The sequence below is a fragment of the Podarcis pityusensis genome, assembly GCF_964106645.2.
Source record: "Podarcis pityusensis genome assembly, chromosome: 4".
In the NCBI taxonomy this organism is placed as follows: Eukaryota; Metazoa; Chordata; class Lepidosauria; order Squamata; family Lacertidae; genus Podarcis; species Podarcis pityusensis.
Genome location: NC_138027.1, coordinates 19,309,518 through 19,327,993, shown reverse-complemented (window position 1 = coordinate 19,327,993; position 18,476 = coordinate 19,309,518). Strand labels below are relative to the sequence as shown.

General features: G+C 47.1%; 1 protein-coding gene across 1 annotated transcript in view; it reads left to right on the top strand.

Moving 5' to 3' along the window:
* Positions 1-18,476, top strand: part of PGR (progesterone receptor) — a 52,459-nt gene that overhangs the window by 9,942 nt on the left and 24,041 nt on the right. The window contains exon 3 of the mRNA XM_081001906.1: positions 13,413-13,529. Within this exon, the coding sequence (XP_080858032.1) occupies positions 13,413-13,529 (117 nt within the window). The remainder of the gene's footprint in view (positions 1-13,412; positions 13,530-18,476) is intronic.

Below are 18,476 nucleotides of genomic sequence, written 5' to 3'. Positions count from 1 at the left end.
GTGGTAATGATCTAATGTCAGGTGTTAGGAGAAGGTAACAGGAGCAGGTCAACAACAGCTCACACAGCTTCAGTGAAGTTTGAAGAAACAAGGCAGTTCAGGAGGCCAGGCCTACAGAGCACAGCAATTCTTCCTGGTAGAACTTTCCCCCCATGAGGCAGTTGTGGGGACCGAAGGTCCTTGCCTTCCCACAACTCCCTAAGTCTCCTCCTCCCCCAGTTCCTTCCCAAACAATCTGAGGCTCTGTGGTCTTGCCTGCCTTTGCTCCTTCTTCTTCATGTCTCTACTGGTCCTGGGACACCAGGCAGGAGGGGAGCTGGTTGCAGCAGGACTCCCTGGCTTCCTCACCAGCCTGCTCCTCTCTCTCTCTCCTGGCCCCCTCCTTTCCTGCCTCTGATTCTGGACTGCTGTCTGCCCCAGACTCTTCCTGCTCACTATACCCTGTTAACCTCTTCAACGCCTTTCCCATCTTCTTCCCACTCTTCTCCCTCCGACCACTCATCATCTTCCCACCTCCAATTCCCTGGCTCTGAGCTTTCTTCCCTTGGGGGGGGGGGGTTTCCCCAGCTGTTGCCACCTACCACTTCTCCGCATCTAGCTAGTCCATGAGCATTTTGTTCGTTTTTGTTCTTGAGTGCTTTCATTCTGAAACTGGGCGTTGATGAGGGGATAATGAGCAAGCATCTCATTTGCATGCATTGGGGTTGCAGTGTTTGCTTAAGTAATTGGCTAAATTAATTAGGAACATAGGGTTGCCAAACAGCAAGTCATGGTCCTGCCAGGACAAAGATTTCAACTTGCATAATGGCACTTTTATTGCTCTCCTCCCACTAACTCCCCCAACATGTGTTTTGCGGGGAGAGAAGTCCTGTTGCACAAATAGAAATCCTTAGTTTGGAAACTGACCTTTAACTACTCTGACCGCCAGTGGCTTTCCAGGAGAGTTTTTTTTAATATATTTCTTTATTTTCCACAAGATTTATATACCACTTGATTGGAACGAAACCTCAAAGCAGTTTACAAAAAGAATAAAAGGGTGAAATCGTCAGTAAGAAACGGTTAAATACAACTGCATTATTAAAAACATTCAGGAATTAAGGAAAACGAACAATACGCTAAAAACAGATTAAAACGCATGCCAGCATTCTGCAGGTCTGGATAGGCTTGCTTAAACAAAAATGTTTTAAGCAGGAACTGGAAAGCACACAGTGAAGGCACCTGCTTGGGGTCAATCAGCAAGGAGTTCCAAAGTGGAACGCTCTACACTAAAAGACCAGTTTCTTACAAATGCAGAGATGAGTACTATGAGGCATCTGTAACAGCGGCAGTTCTGCAAATTGAAGTGGCAGAGGCGGTATTTCAGGTAAACTGGTCCCAATAGTAACACCTTAGACTTGGCTGATCATCAGAAACAAGTGCAGAAACATCTCTGAGCAGAGTTGTTACATGCTGACAGGTTCTGACTCATGCCAGCAACCGTGCTGCAGCCTTCTGTAAAAACTGCAGCTTCTGAATCAAGTGCAAGGGAAGCCCCACATAGAGCACATTGCATTGATCCAGTCTTGAAGTAACCAAACTACTGTGGCCAAGGTTTCCCAGTCCAGGAACAGCCATAGTTGTTGCACCAGCCACAGCTGGTAATAGGTACTCCTAGCCACTGAGGGTATCTGGTCTTGATCCAGAAGCCCCCTCAGACTGTGAACCTGTTCCTTCAGGGGGAGAGCAACCTCATCCAGGGTTGGCAGTTGACCAATTTCTCAAGTATGGCACCTCACCCACAATGCTTCCATCCTGCCAGGATTCAATCTTGGCTGGTGTTTCCTCATCTATCCTCCCATCTCATCTAGGCACCAGCTCAGGAATTCCACAGCCTCTCCTGATGCAGACACCTTGCCCCCATGCACCTCTTGGCTACTCTCAACAACTTCGAATAGATTTTTAAAATTGCATTGGAGATAAACAGGTTTCAGTCAAGGTATTTTCCCAGCCCTTTCTTGTGACACCAGGACCTCCTGCATGCCTGACAGATCCTCTGCAGCCCTCCCCACTGAGCCGCATTCTTTCCCCTTTTGACTGATGCAAAAGATGCCCCCATTAATCTGGCAATAGGTTGCTCTGCTTTTCATTTTATAAAAATACCGTTTGCTATAAAAACTGCAGGTGGTGTTCCCCATCTTCCCTTTACACATACACACACACGGCATGCCTGTTCAAGGTGGTGTCTGCTCAGATGTGCGTGGGTGTCAACTGCAAATGTGGAAATTGGGCTGCTCACTTCAGAAATACAGGGTTTTGCCCTCGTGCAAATTCAGTGTGAAAGCATGGCTGTGTTTGCAAAACACAAACACAAAAAAACAACAACCAAAAACCATATCCTATGGTTTGCAAGTACCGTATTGGCCCAAATCATTTTCTACCTGTGTTACTTTGAGGCAATTTACCGTATTTTTCGCTCTATAAGACGCACTTTTTCCCTCCTAAAAAGTAAGGGGAAATGTGTGTGCGTCTTATGGAGCGAATGCAGGCAGGAGGCTCTGCTCAGCACTCCCTTTAAAGAGCCGCATGGAGTGTGTGTGCGGCTCTTGGGGGCTTTTCCCCGAGGAGGGAGAAGGGCTGCCCTTCTCCCACCTTGGGGAAAAGCCCCCAAGAGCCGCACACATGCTACGCACGCTCTTTAAAGGGAACGTGGCTCTTGGGGGAGCCTTCATCCCGCATCCCGGGCGAGGCTGCGTGCAGCTATCCCATAAGCCAGGACAGCAAGCGGGATCGCTATGCAGCGATCCCGCTTGCTGTCCTGGTTTCTGGCTTAGCGCGCGGCTCTTGTGGGAGGTGGGGGAAGGGACAGAGTATGCAGCTCTGTCCCTTCCCCCACCTCCCGCAAACACCCCCAAGAGCCGCACTCCCTTTAAAGAGCCACGCGGAGCGTGTGTGCAGCTCTTGTAGAATTTTCCCTAAGGAGGGAGAATGACAGCCCGTCAGTGATGGGCTGCCCTTTTCCCTCCTCAGGGAAAAACCAGCAAGCGCCGCACACGCGCTCCACACGGCTTGTGAAAGGGAGCGCTGAGCAGAGCCTGGGATGCATACAGGCTCTGCCCAGCGCTCCCTTTAAAGAATATTTTTTTCCTTGCATTCCCCCTCTAAAAACTAGGTGTATCTTATGGTCAGGTGTGTCTTATGGAGTGAAAAGTGCTGTACTTACATTCATTTTTTGATAGAGTTGCAAGCTTGGTGGATCAAGGGGATGCTGTGGGCATAGTGTATCTTGATTTCAGTCATGCTTTTGACAAAGTCTCCCAAGATATTCTTGCGAGGAAGCTGGTAAAATGTGGGTTGAGCGAGGTAACTGTTAGGGGGATTTGTAGCTGGTTGGCTGACCAAACCCAAAGAGTAGTCATTAATGGTTCCTTGTCATCCTGGAAAACAGTGACTAGAGGGGTGCCACAGGAACTTTCTGACAGTAAGAGCTCTTGTTGCAGGTAGTTTCTGTGCTCCCTGAATGCCCTCACATCTCTAAGCAGTTTTAATACGACTCTAACAGCATGACATGACTAACAGCAGACAGTTCCAAGTTACTTCTGTTTCGCTTCTTTATACAATTGAGCTGTAGTATCCTGGTGGCAATCACTGTTTCAGAGTCACTGCTTTCAGCCCCTCACAATTTTGTGGATGGAAAAATTATGTTGTGGTTGTGGGGTTCTTGTGCAACAAACTCCATTTTCTGAAACAAATAAGAGCCTCCCCGCAAATAAATCAGCAAGGATGTTTGGCTGTTTGTCAGTCTTGTATAGCCTTCCCATAAACTTTGTGCAAACCACTCAGGATGAATGTACAATAAACAGGTTCTCTGATAGCAACCCATGTCAGTACATAGCAACCCAGTAATTAGAGCAGCAAAAGGAAACCATCTGCTAAGAGTTTGCACTCTTGGTAACATTTGTATTCCCTCTTTGAACTCTTTGGTGGCCCTTCACCCTGGTCGAGAAGAATGTTTTTGGTCTGCATCAAGAGAAAATGGAATGTGCCTCCAGGGAAGTCAAACCACTGGAGAATCGCAGCGCCTGCTGTGGCTGCAGAGACTCATTACTAGTGATGACTGCATCTCATGTTGTCTTTGCTGCATTAGCTGCACCGAAGTGACCTCCCCAGGGTGCAAGCCTAGGCAGTGCGTATGGAGGTCCTGTGCTGCCCAGATGACAAGAACCCCCTCTTGGCATCACTGATGTGGTCCAAAGGAAAGCAGAGCAATATGTTTGGCACCAGCTTTGCTATAGGAGTTGCCAGAAGGAGATGTGAAAGATACCATCTAACCTTCTTAGGGAGTCCACTCTGGGTTTGTGTAGGGTTTACTCCTGAGCCTTTTCTTCTTCCGAAGATATCCTGCAAGGCAGCCCAGGTTTAGGGTCAGAGTTTACCTTCTCCTAGATGAGCTACCTTCCCAGGTTGATGAGCCCCATCTGCCCCTCTACAGCTCACACAGAAACCACCTCCTTGACCATTGGACCCATTGTTGGTCTCATCCAGTCAATCTGCCAGAGCCTGTCTTCACATACAGGGGAAGTTCCTAATTCACTGAGGGTTTGATACCCAGCAGGTACCAGCATACCTGAAGGAGTTTGATACCCAGTATACCTGAAGGAGCGTCTCCACCCCCATCGTTCTGCCTGGACACTGAGGTCCAGCGCCGAGGGCCTTCTGGCGGTTCCCTCATTGCGAGAAGCAAAGCTACAGGGAACCAGGCAGAGGGCCTTCTCGGTAGTGGCGCCCGCCCTGTGGAATGCCCTTCCATCAGATGTCAAAGCGATAAACAACTACCTGACATTCAGAAGACATCTTAAGGCAGCCCTGTTCAGGGAAGTTTTTAATGTGTGACATTTTAGTGTATTTTTGGTCCCTGTGGAAGCCACCCAGAGTGGCTGGGGAAACCCAGCCAGATGGGTGGGGTACAAATAATAAATTATTATTATTATTATTATTATTATTATTATTATTATTATTATACCATCACCTGGTTTAGCCAGCCAGTTGAAGCCATTTCCGAGGATGTGGCTGCTGTCACATGCTGACAGTTTCTAGAAGACTGGTCCAGAATCTCTAGACCATTAGTGGGAAACCTGTGACACCACATCTGGAATTCTGTGTTCAAGCCTGGGCACCACAATTTAAGAAGGATATTGACAAGCTGGAATGTGTGCAGAGGAGGGTGAACAATACCATCACATAGCTGTCAACGTTTTCCCCTTTTTAATGGAAATTCCCTTATTCCGAATAGGATTCCTCACAAGAAAAGTGAAAAGTTGACAGCTATGCCATCAAGGGTCTGGAAGTCAAGCCTTATGAGGAGCGGTTGAAGGAGCTGTGTGTATTTAACATGGAAAAGAGGAGACTGAGAGGAGATATGATAGCCATCTTCAAATATCTCAAGGGCTGTCACATGGAAGATGGAGTGAGCTTGTTTATTCCTGCTCCGGAGGGTAGGACTCGAACCAATGGCTTCAAATTACAATAAAGGAGATTCTGACTAAACACCAGAAAAAACATTCTGACAGTAAGAGCTGTTTGACAGTGGAGGAACAGTCTCCCTTGGCAGGTTGTGGACTCTCCTTCTCTGGAAGTTTTAAAGCAGAGGTTGGATGGCTGTCTGCCATGGATGCTTTAGGTGACATTCCTGCATTGCAGGGGGTTGGACTAGATGACCCTTGGGTCACTTCCAACTCTACGATTTTATGGTTCTGTGATTCTGTGAATGGGCAGCTGATTTTCAAGGAGCCAAAGAAATAGAACTTCTATGTGCAGGATGTTGAATGATGCTATTGTATTAATGTTGTTCCATGCAGGATTAACAGTTTGACACAGGGAAGGGGAACCTTTTGGATCCCAAGGGTTACATTTCCCTCTGAGGGGCACACGGCAGTGGTGGGCCAGAGACAGAACTGGACAGAGCAACCAATGCAATTTTTTCCTTTGTACAGTAGGATAGTTTCTACACACATACACCCACCCCCTCCTTCCTCCATCCAGGCAAATAAGAGGAATTACATCCCAGCCCAGGCAAAAACACTTGGGGTGTGAAGCAGGGCCAGGGAGGGGTGTGGCCTTCAGGGAAGGGGTGTGGCCTTCAGGGAAGGGGTGTGGTCTGCACAGAATTCTGAAGGCTAAATAGAGAGGCCTAGTGCAGGGGTCAGCAAACCTTTTTCAGCAGGGGGCCGGTCTACTGTCCCTCAGACCTTGTGGGGCTCCAGATTATATTTTGAAAGGGGGGGGGGGAGAATGAATTCCTATGCTCCACAAATAACCCAGAGATGCATTTTAAATAAAAACACACATTCTACTCATGTAAAAACACCAGGCAGGCCCCACAAATAACCCAGAGATGCATTTTAAATAAAAGGACACATTCTACTCATATAAAAACACACTGATTTCCGGACCGTCTGCAGGCCGGATTTAGAAGGCAATTGGGTCGGGTCCAGCCCCCGGGCCTTAGTTTGCTTACCCATGGCCTAGAGGGCTATATTTAGCCCCTTGACCTGAGGTTCCCTACCCTGGTTTGTCGTATTGATTAAGGCAACCACAGTTTCCATACTTGGCAGTCTCAGTTTGGAGGAGGCTCTCTGAATCATCAGCTGGATCCTTGGGCCACACAGTTGGCAGGCATTACTACTCCTGCCCTGTGTGAAGCATTTTTGGACATTGGCAATGTCTGGGCTTGGAGCTCATTTTCCCCAAGTGAACCTGTGATCCCTTGGTTGTGTGAGAATTTGTTGCCATGTAACTTCCCCCACCCACGCACACCGCCGGCGTTCCCCGTGAAAAGACGTTCTGGATCCCCGTTACCGGAGAAGCAGCAACTTTTTTTGCAGCAGAAACAAAGCAGTGTTTGCAGCAAAAACAACACAGAGCCTCTTGGCACTTTCAAGATTAAATGATTTATGGCGGCATAAACATTCATAATCTGGGATCTGGTGAAGCGGGACGATAGTTGTGCTGCAATAAATCTATTCGCCTTTTTGGTGCCAGCAAGACTCTTTGTTACAGAGCAGTCCTATAGGCTCAGTGGGAGGAGAAAGTTGCCCTGACAGGCAGATAGGCAGATCTGAAGCCCTGCTAGACTTGCACCATCAGGGTTGGAAGGTAGGAATAGACCCTCTTCCTCTTCCCATCAGTTGGTAATTATTATTATTTTTGAAAGAAAACATTTTTACTTCCTATTATGCAAAGGCTGAAATACTTCTCCCCTCCCCACCCCCATTCCAGGGTCTGTGCTTAAAGATGAGGGCTTGGGATCCACTAGATTCAAAGCCTCCCTGGAATAGCCCCCTTCCAGTAATGACTGGAAGGAGGCACCCAAGGATGACTGGAGGAGATCAGCTAAACAGTATATCATTATCAATGTCATTTCTAATTATATCCTGCCATTCTTCCCAATGGGCTTCCAGAGACAGTAGGATTCCATCCTGTTTGGTTCTTCTTCTGGAAATGAGCAATCTGAAGTGGGCTACACTCTGGAATTTCTTGGCCAGGTGGCTTAGTGGAATATGTGGATGGGTGAATTAAAATAAAGGCTTCTATGACTTTATTTGATACTTTTATACTTCCACTTCCTGCATATGTGAGCTAAGAATGGGTTAGCATACATGGAAAACTAGACCGGCCATACCATACAAATAAAATAACAAGACAAATAAAAAGCAGCAACAGATAACTATAAAACCACGAGCCCCAAACACTACAGTTCATGTTACAGATGCTTGGATTAACTTGAGCCTTTGTTTAAATATGTCAGTGGCTGGGGAAAACAAAATGTCACCTGGGAGGGAGTTCTGTAGACAGGGTGCTACCACCAAGAATGCCCTGCCACCACCCTTCTAGCTTCTGTTATGGACAGCAGAGCATCTCCTCCTGATCAAAACGTCTTGAGTTTGCTGGCGCTGGGGAAGATGCTGCCTCAGGTACTTGTGTCACAAGCTGTTTATGGGTCCATAGCTTCTGGACTGTCTTCCAGGATAGACTTTGATCCTGTGAAGGGTGTTATGAGTGGGATTAACAAGCAGACCCAGTAGCAGACAGGTGGTGCTGCACCTCTCACCTGGCCTACCTCCCGCTGAGACATTTCTGCATACTGAGATAGGGGGCAGTAAGGTTGGTGCAGTGTTGGCACGCTGGTGGAATCAATGCTGCCCTCCTGCTGGTGTGTTTTCACCGCACCCACCTTGCCACTGCCTCGTCCCCCTACCCATGGTATGCAGCAGTAACGCAGCTGGAGGGAGGTTGCAGTGCTGTCCGATATTGACCAGACCACTTGCATGTTATGAGAATATCTTTTGGGATTAGGTGGCAGTCTGCATCCCTGGCAACTCTCCTTTTGGAAATCGATTCCTGGCTCCCCCATTTATCTGCTTCTGAAGCAGCTCTGCCCTGTGCACCATGATTAACGGCCCCTTCATCAGTTTTGTTTCCATAGTTAATCCAATTATCTGCCAACGTTGTATTGGGTGCTATTTCATTTTGCTTGCCTGCTCTCACCTTTGCATCTGCACAATAGGCGCCGTGGTTCACTTTTGACAGATGCGTGCTTTATGTATTGTGCTAATATATTTCTTGCAGTAGTAGAACAATAATCATTATTTTTGGAGCTTTGCACATGGCTGCTGTTCGAAGCAAGCAAAGCACGGGGTTCTTGACTTGGAAGTTTCCCAATTTACCGGTAGTATTTATTGTGGGGCTGAAGAGGGGAAAAGGAACCAATCCTCAGCACCATTCTGTATTTAGGGAGCTTAATAATTTCTGGTTGGTATCTGATGCTTTCCTCCTTGAGATAGTGAGCCTGTGGGGTGGACCTTGTCTCTTTATACAGCAGATGACTCCCACCCATCTTAACAATTCGGGGAACCCCACTGCACCAGCCAGCCTAAACCTCTCCCATGCCTCCTTTGCCTCAGTCGCTAAGGTGGAGGATTCTCACCGAGTGCTACAGCATCACCTCCCTTAGGTGCTGGAAACTTGTGGGAACCATGGTAATTTGTAATTACCATGGCTCCCAGCAACTCTGGAACTGCTGTGGCACCCATGGGAATTCTTTTCCAATCTTTGTAAGTTAGGGAAAGGAGGTCAAGAAGGGCCTGCATCTAGGGCTTCAGTCGGGGAAGGGCCTGGAACAGATGCAAAAGAACTATCCTTGGGCCTGGTGGGTGCAATTCTTCTCCCTCCATCTTGTGGTCGTAGGGAAGGGTCATAGTTATTCCTTCATTAGGCAAAGGGGATTTCTGCTGGGTATAATAGATAGGGGCTGCCCCAAACTCACTGCTCTGCCCCATCTCTGACCAGTCTCGATATATGGCAGTGATGTTGCTGCCAGGACACTGGCTCAGTTGCGTTGCTTGCTGTTGGTTGGTACCTGGATGGGAGACCACCTGTTTTACCTGTTTCAAAGGTGGTAAAGGTAAAGGGACCCCTGACCATTAGGTCCAGTCCTGACCGACTCTGGGGTTGCGGCGCTCATCTTGTTTTATTGGCCAAGGGAGCCGGTGTACAGCTTCCAGGTCATGTGGTCAGCATGACTAAGCCGCTTCTGGCGAACCAGAGCAGTGCACGGAAACGCCGTTTACCTTCCTGCTGGAGCGGTACGTATTTATCTACTTGCACTTTGATGTGCTTTGAACTGCTAGGTTGGCAGGAACAGGGACGGAGCAACGGGAGCTCACCCCGTCGCGGGGATTCGAACCGCCGACCTTCTGATCGGCAAGTCCTAGGCTCTGTGGTTTAACCCACAGCGCCACCCGCGTCCCATTTCAAAGGTGGGATATACCTTAAAAAAACAAAACTAGACAGGTGTGCCAGGACTGATGAGGCGGTCAGTGGAGCTTGGACCACGCTCTGTCTGCTGCAGTCACCAGCAGAACCAGGCAGGCTCCTTTGAGCTTTCCATCATTTCCAATATTTCCCCACCCACTTTGGGTTTGTGGAGAAGTGATTTTGCACCAGGGATGAGGAAGCGGTGGCCCTCCGTATGTTAGAGTGGTCCAAGTCCCACCCGCTCCAGCTGCTGATGGGAGCTGTGCTATTCCAGCAGCACCCTTGTCTCCAGTCACACATCACAGTAAACCAAGGTTTGTTTTAATTTTATTATGATTACACTTATATTCCTTGCCTTCCCTCCAAGGAGCTCAATGTGACATTCATGCTTGTTCACCTCCTCTCCATTTCATCCTCACAACAGCTCTGTGAGGTAGGCTGGGCAGAGAGACAGCATAGCAGGAAAATGGTATTCCGAATGGAATATGGCCAGAAGAATCTCAAGTATTGCAGCACACTAAGGCAGATGGGTTGGTGCAGTTCAATATCATACTGTAATTTTGAAATTAGGCAAATGCCTTGCATATTTCCCCTCTCTCAGTCACATATTCTACCCTTCAGGGAGATGCTGGAATTTGAATGCAAAGGTCAAAGGGCTGGTTTCTGCATTCTAAACCTGAGATGATTTGTGTGTCTGCATATGTATTTAAAATATACTTATTATTATTCCCTCCAAAATCTATTCAACTTCTTCAACTGGACACAGATATTCACATGTTTAGAACTAATACATTAGGGAAACAAACGAGAGTCCAAATTACCTGCATTAGGCAAATCAGCAAATTGTTTCCTAATTATTTTAGACGGGATTTGATTCTCTTTTCCTCCGCGTTGTGCAGATAACTGACAGCTCAAGCCTATACATGTTTACCCAGAAGTAAGCCCCGCTGAATTCAAAGGAACAGTGTGTATAGGATTGCAGCCTAAATTAGTGTAAGGAAGCTCTTACCCTGTTTACAAAGAGACCGCAATGGCCAAGCACTACAAAGCTGCCAGGGATAAGTGCCTACAGCAGTGATGGGGAACGTGTTCTGGCAAGTGGAATGGATCCTTATTTCCCTGACCCTGATAGGCCAAATCATCTGACACCAGTATGATATCAGGTGATGGTGCTGCTGCACTTTGAACCCTCAATTGTTGGGACTACAGAGGCCAAAACCGGGCTCTTTGAAAGCCCTTTTGCAAACAGTCCCCTGCTGCTCTTTGAACCTCCTAAAGCCAGGTTCCACAGCTTCAGATGGATTGGACAGCTGTGGTCAAAGTCTAATGTGCGAGATAAAAAAACCCAGAAGAGTCCATTAGTTTGGAGTCTGTGGCTGACCCTCTTCAGGGCAGTCCGTGCCCTTGATGTTTGTGGAGCCAACTTGGGCCTTCTCAAATGGCATCTGTCATGAAGGGCCGTGGTTCAGTGGCAGTGCATCTGCTTGGCATGCAGAATTTCCCGGGTTCAATCCGTGCCATCTCCAGGTAGATCTGGGAGAGAACCTGCTTGGAAATTTAGTAATAATTACTATAGTTCAGGCTTCCTCAACCTCGGCCCTCCAGAGGTTTTGAAACTACAATTCCCATCATCCCTGACCACTGGTCCTGCTAGCTAGGGATCATGGGAGTTGTAGGCCAAAAACATCTGGAGGGCTGAGGTTGAGGAAGCCTGCCATAGTTTAATCAGAAATACTGTAGGGAGCAAGACTGTGACCAAGTAGCCTGTGTGCCTGATTGGCCTGCTGTTCAGTGGGACTTAACTCATTTTTAACCAATACTAACTCTCATTGATTTGGCAACGTCTGGATCTACTTAAAATCCCGTTGGTTTAAATGGTTCTACTCTGACTAAGTCAATGTTTATTACTTTTATATACTGACCTCATTTAGGGAGCTCTGTGTGGCACGCTTGGTTCATTCCTTGTCCCGCTTTAATCCCCACAACACCCTTGCGGGGTAGGCTAGTATGAGACCCTTACTTGCCCGCACACTGTCTTGCCAAAGTGGTACAAGCGCTGGTTGTCTCCCGCTTGGACTACTGCAATGTGCTCTTCATGGGGCTACTTTTTTGAAGGTGACTCAGAAACTGCAACTAATCCAGAATGCGGCAGCTAGACTGGTGACTGGGAGCAGCCACCGGGACCATATAACACTGGTCCTAAAGGTTCTTCACTGGCTCCCAGTACATTTCCGAGCACAGTTCAAAGTGTTAGTGCTGACCTTTAAAGTCCTAAATGGCCTGGGCTCTGTATACCTGAAGGAGAGTCTCCACCGCCATCGTTCAGCCCTGATACTGAAGTCCAGCTCTGAGGGCCTTCTGGCGGTTCCCTCATTGCGAGAAGCAAAGCTACAGGGAACCAGGCAGAGGGCCTTCTCGGTAGTGGTACCCGCCTTGTGGAATGCCCTCCCATCAGATGTCAAGGAAATAAACAACCACCTGACTTTTAGAAAGCATCTGAAGGCAGCCCTGTATCATGAGGTTTTTAATGTTTGATGCTATATTTTGTTGGAAGCCACCCAAAGTAGCTGGGGCAACCCAGTCAGATGGGCCGGGATTCTTCTTCTTCTTCTTCTTCTTCTTCTTCTTCTTCTTCTTCTTCTTCTTCTTCTTCTTCTTCATCTTTTCATTATTTGTATCCCACCCATCTGACTGGGTTGTTTCAGCCACTACAGCTTCCAACATATATAAACATAATAAAACATTACATATTAAAAGTATAAGAAATAAATTATTATTATTACACTGGTTCCCAGCAGGCTTTAATAAGTTAGTAACTAAAAAAGAATGGGGGGAGGGGAGAAAAGGAAGCCTGTTTCTTCTCTCTCTTACTGCCTTGCAATTTGTGCAAGCTTAGATAGCAAGGGCTATGTTTAAAAATACACTTGAGGTCCGCGTCCATAATAGAAGCAGTTCACCAATAACAACTGACTGATCATAATATCGCTGTGCTAATGTCATGGTGACCCTTACATTGTTAAAGTCCATAAGATACTAGTTTTTCATCTGTTGAGTCATGTTAAACAGGAACAGATTGGTTCGTTCCTTTTTAATATGACCCAATGCAGGGGGGGGAGGGGGACACACCAAGTGAAACATGGCTGTTTAGCCTCTCAGTAACAAGGCTGTTCCCTTCTGAACCTCCTTGCCCCCTCCTCCCCTGTAGCTAATAAAAGCACCTCCGATGTGCATTTAATTACCCAACCAAGAAGATAGAAACAATAATTAAAGAGAATTAAGTGACGGATGAATCGATGGTAGCATCCAGTTAGTTGCTAGAATAATAATAATAATAATAATAATAATAATAATAATAATAATCCCTTTTACTTTGGAAGCAGTTGTTGTTGAGCATTTAGCCTGAAGGACGGTTTATACATTTTGTTTACACCTCCAAAACAGATCAGGGAGGCTGACATTGAAGCTGACTAACGTTGTTTCCAGGCTATAGTTTAGTGATTTGTTTGGATGCTTTGCACTTTATTCACCCTAGCTTTCTGAACTGCCATGCCTTCCTTTTCTTTTACTTCTCTGTAATCTAGTGTTCATTTCCCCCATCTTCTTCCTTTGTTTCCTTACAGGGCAACATAACTATTTATGTGCCGGGCGGAACGACTGCATAGTGGACAAGATCCGCCGGAAGAACTGCCCTGCGTGCCGCTTGAGGAAATGCTGCCAAGCTGGCATGGTGCTTGGAGGTAGGGAGTTTTGATTCACAAAATCATAGAGTCATAGAATTGTAGAGTTGGAAGGGACCTTAAGGGTCATCTAGTCCAACCCCCTTGCAATGCAGGAATCTCAGCTAAAGGATCCATGACAGACCTCTGCTTGGATGGAGGAGGCCTCGGGTTCTCGTTTTCACAACTGATGTCTGCCAGAGTGCCAGTCACATGGTACAAAGGCTCCCACCCTTACCATGCTGTGACATCATCATGCCATTCAAACTTTGGGTGGAGTTTAAAGCAGAAACTGTGGCCTATAAACGACAGAGGGCACATTGATTGGTTAAGCTATCGTGGAGGAACACTGTTAACGGCTGCTGTTGTTGGCATCCATCTGTCTTGAGAGACAATGGAGTGTGCCTCTGGGGGTGAAGTCAAACCACTGGAGAATCACAGCGCCTGCTGTGGCCGCAGAGACTGGTAACTTGTAACTGCTGCCTTGCTGCCTTGGCAGGGGTGCCAACTTGAATAAAATATTAGGGGGAGGCAAGTAAGCCCCACCCTGCATAATCAGTCACATGACACAGTGCGCAGACACCATTTGAATGGCAGTGCCCATCAACTGGGAGGCGGGGGTGGCCAGGTGAATAGCACAGCCCCACCATGCCATCTGTCAGAAAACGATTCAAGCACAATTCAAAGTCTTGGTGCTGACCTTTAAAGCCCTAAGCGTCTCCACCCCCATCGTTCAGCCTGGACACTGAGGTCCAGCACCGAGGGCCTTCTGGCAGTCCCCTCGCTGCGAGAAGCCAAAGTTACAGGAAACCAGGCAGAGGGCCTTCTCGGTAGTGGCACCTGCCCTGTGGAACACCCTCCCATCAGATGTCAAGGAAATAAACAACTATCTGACAAGACATCTGAAGGCAGCCCTGTTTAGGGAAGTTTTTAATGTTTGAAGTTTTATTCTGTTTTTAACGTTCTGTTGAAAACCACCCAGAGTGGCTGGGAAAACAGGAAAAATTTGGGAAAACCAGATGGACGGGGTAGAAATAATAAATTATTCTTATTCTTATTCTTATTATAAAACATCTTTCTTTTTGGAGCCAAGCAGAGTTTCAGCAGAGTCGCTTGATGATTACAGAGAACTTCTCATTACAGTGGCTAGCTGTGTGACATTTCTCTCTTGATATATAATGGACTTTCTTACCCATAGTGCGGGAGGAGATTTCAAGTAGATATTGAAGCATGTCATTTACTCTGTCCCAGGAAACATGGATAGTAAGATATTGCAATTCTTTCTGCTGAGGTCTCTGCAGCTGCTTCTGCCCTGATGAGTAGTGTAATAAGCACTTTCCGGAGAACAGCTAAAGGCAGTGAAAGTGCCGGGCACTAGGCGGGAATGACACAACAAACAAGGGTTTTAAACTAGGGTGCTGGGTTGGAATGGAATTACAAACCATAGTTAAAGCAAGCAGAGTTTCAGAAGCCAACTCTCCACTGTGGTTTACACCCCTGATTGGCTAGCCTCAAACAGATCATGGGTAAGCAGTCAGGTTGGAGCTGGATGTACCAAGAGACTGGAGCTTAAACAGGGGGCGGGGGGGGGGGGAGATGGATTGGTGTTGTTCTCAAACTGGACCACAACGTCTCCATTATTCAGTTCCACTTATAAGGACAAGCTTTTAAGCCAGTATTGGTGAATCACTGGATTGCTGTAGTGCTTCCACTTATTCAAGGAAAACAAACCAAGCAGCTGATTGGGAACTAATAGCAAGCCACTTTTCATTCTCCTTGGAAAAGCACAGACGGGCTTGTCGGTTGTGACATTATTTGCTGTTTAGCATTTGTTAACTGTAGTTCAAGGTTTATAAACATTAGCTGCCCAAGGCTGCAAACAGGACACTGGGCAAAATGTGATTTGACTGGAGCACGTCGACTGTGCGAGTTCATGACCTGTGGGGTAGCGCAGATGTGGCAGGGCTGGTACAGGGATATCTTGGCAAACTGTCACTGCGCAGGAAACAGCCAGAGTTGTAAGGAATGGATCGAATGTAAGGAAACTGGGCTGGATCTAAAGTTCCTTCTGTAGTTAAAGATTTGGAGACTTGGAATTCCTTCCCCAAGGGCCCTCTAGTACAACCTGCTGCAGTGCAGGAACGACAGCTGTGTGTCTTCTGCTCATGCTAGAACCAGGTTAGGGAAGTTGTGACCAGCAAATCCCATCATCCCTCCCCACTGGACATTCTCCTTGGAGCCAATAAGAGATGGAACCTCAGATCACCAGGAGGGACAGCAGTGGTTTCGCCCTGTGCTAGAGCATTGCCTAAGAAAGGTGACTCTAAATCTAGCAAGGTTCTAACTCCCTACCCCAGATTTTCCTGGGCTACAGCTCAGGTGGCAAACACCAATTCTCCTTGGAAAAGCACAGAAGGGGTTGTCCTTCTGGGGTGGTTTGTCCACCTTTGGTCCCCATCTTGCACTTAGCTTTCACCTGCGGCTCCTAGAAGCTGTCAGCATGAGACAGCTGCTGCACCCCTGGAATGACTGCGGTTGATTGGCTAAACCAGGTGAGGGTAGCCAATGCATCTCAAACATACAGCGCATTAGGGACTTCCCCTGTACGTGAAGACAGGCATTAGTGCATGGAGTGGATGAGACCAATAGTAGGTCCAACAGTCAAGAAGGTGTTTTCTGAACATGCTGTAGAAGGAAGTGAGGGGCAGATGGAACACATCAACCTGGGGAAGTAGCCCATTTAGGAGAAGAAAAAGTCTGATCCTAAACCTCCACTTCCTTGCGGGTTATCTTCAAAAGAAGAAAAAGCTGAGGAGTAAGCCCTACGCAAAGCTGGGGTGGAGCCTTGAATGCCTCCTTCTGGCATCTCCTGCAGCCAAGCTGCTGCCAAATGTTTCCTTGAGACCGCTGGTGGAGGAAGGTGGGTGCGGGGGGTGCGGCGCATGGAGCTGTGATGGCGGGTGACATCGCTGCATGGAGGGCGGGCTGCTAGGGATGATGCTGTGGGCGGCTAGTGGCGCCCTTCCCGAAGCTCACTGTGTGGGCGGCAGGCAGCTAGGGAAGCTCGCCACACGGGCAGCAAGTGGTGCCCCCCATGTTCATCACGCGGGTGGCAGGTGGCTAGGGACACTAGCAGCGCCCCACACACTTGCCGCACGGGCGGCAGGCAGCTAAGGACGCTCGCCGTGCGGCTAGCCCTGCCCGCGGGCCAGCTAGCCCTGCCCCTGCACCACTCTGGGTGCCAAGGCAGGTAGCTCCGCCCCTGCTTGAGACCACACCAGTGAGGCCAAGAATGGGGTCTTGTTGTTTGGGCAGCCCAGGAGCTCCATACAGAAAGCCCAGCTTGTGCACCAGAGAGGTCACTTGGGTGCTCCTAATGCAGCAAAATCAAAGTGGGAGGCAGCAGTTACAAGTTACTAGTCTCTGCAGCCACAGCAGGCGCTGTGATTCTCCAGGATACTCCAAGAATTTGTACAGCTACCTTACAGTACTTCTCAGAAGTAACTGCCTTATGCTAAGTCGGATCATTGGTCAAATTAGCTCAGTATTACACTGTCTGGCAGTCTGTATCTTCAGGATTTTAGATGGGTTTTCTCCCAGTCCTGCTTGGAGATGCTGGGAATTGAACCAATGACCTTCTGCATGCAAGGAAGGTACTTTCCCACTAAAGAGTTGTTTTCTTTTTTCAGATTTCCTTCTTAATTCTGCATATTGGCTTGGAGATATGTTTTCAAGGGAAATGTAGCCTCTGCATGGGATTAATAAAGCCATTTTTTTCAGCTGGCACATGAAATTAATATATGATTTGGGAAGTGTGTTTGAGGGCAAATGTAATTACTGAGCCGTGTGATGTAAAACGCAAGAATAAAAGCAATTTCGCTAACCTGATTTAGACACCTCGGCGATTAACATATTTTCATACGTTACATGTATTTAAAATTGCAGTTCAATCACAACATTTGTGAATCACAGTGCGTGGAAGAAAATGAAAACGAGGTTTTGTAAATGGGTTTCTAAAGGCCTCCGTTCAGTAAGTTTAAAATATGGGTTAATAATGCAAGCAGCAGCCTCGACGACTCTGTCATGCTGTATTGTTCTTATAGGAAGTTAACAGCAATTCCGAACAAAACGAGAAAGGAACAGTTTATATTTCCAAAGCATAAATCTTTCAAATAAGGCGTCTTAATAAGTTTGTCAGCAGGTGGTATTGGGGCATAAATTGTCACTTTTGTGCATTCCATAGATGTGAAAGCAGTACAGTGGTACCTCGGGTTACAAACGCTTTGGGTTACAAACACTTCGGGTTACAAACTCCGCTAACCCAGAAGTGGTACCTCGGGTTGAGAACTTTGCCCCAGGATGAGAACGGAAATCGCACGACGGCAGTGCAGCGGTAGCGGGAGGCCCCATTAGCGAAAGCACTCCTCAGGTTAAGAACGGTTTCGGGTTAAGAACGAACCTCCGGAACGAATTAAGTTCGTAACCCGAGGTACCAGTGTACTGGGAAATGCTGTGTAAAAAGACGTTTATGGAAGAACAGGCAGTAAGAGAATCCCCTAAAATAGAGGAGCTGGGTAAGCTGCGGTTCAGCCCTAATTTAGCATATCTACTCAAGAGTAGAGGTGAATAATTTCCAGAAATTTTGAAACTATTGGGGATGACCCCCCCCCCGAAAAGAATAGAACTTTCAGGAAAAATTGGGGTGGATGAAATACTTTTTTAAATGTGCTTTTTACATGTCGAAACTTGTTTTGTTACTTTATTATTTTTTTTAATGAAAAAAAATCTATTGAAATTCATTAATGTCATTACAGATTTAGCTTCACACATACACATACATACTATATATATATATATATATATATAAATGAAGAAGGTGTTGAATTCTTCATTCTCATGTGATAATGACAGCGCCCTCCAAGACACAAAAATGCATCTTGCTCCTGCATTTGAGAGTTGTATTCTCAT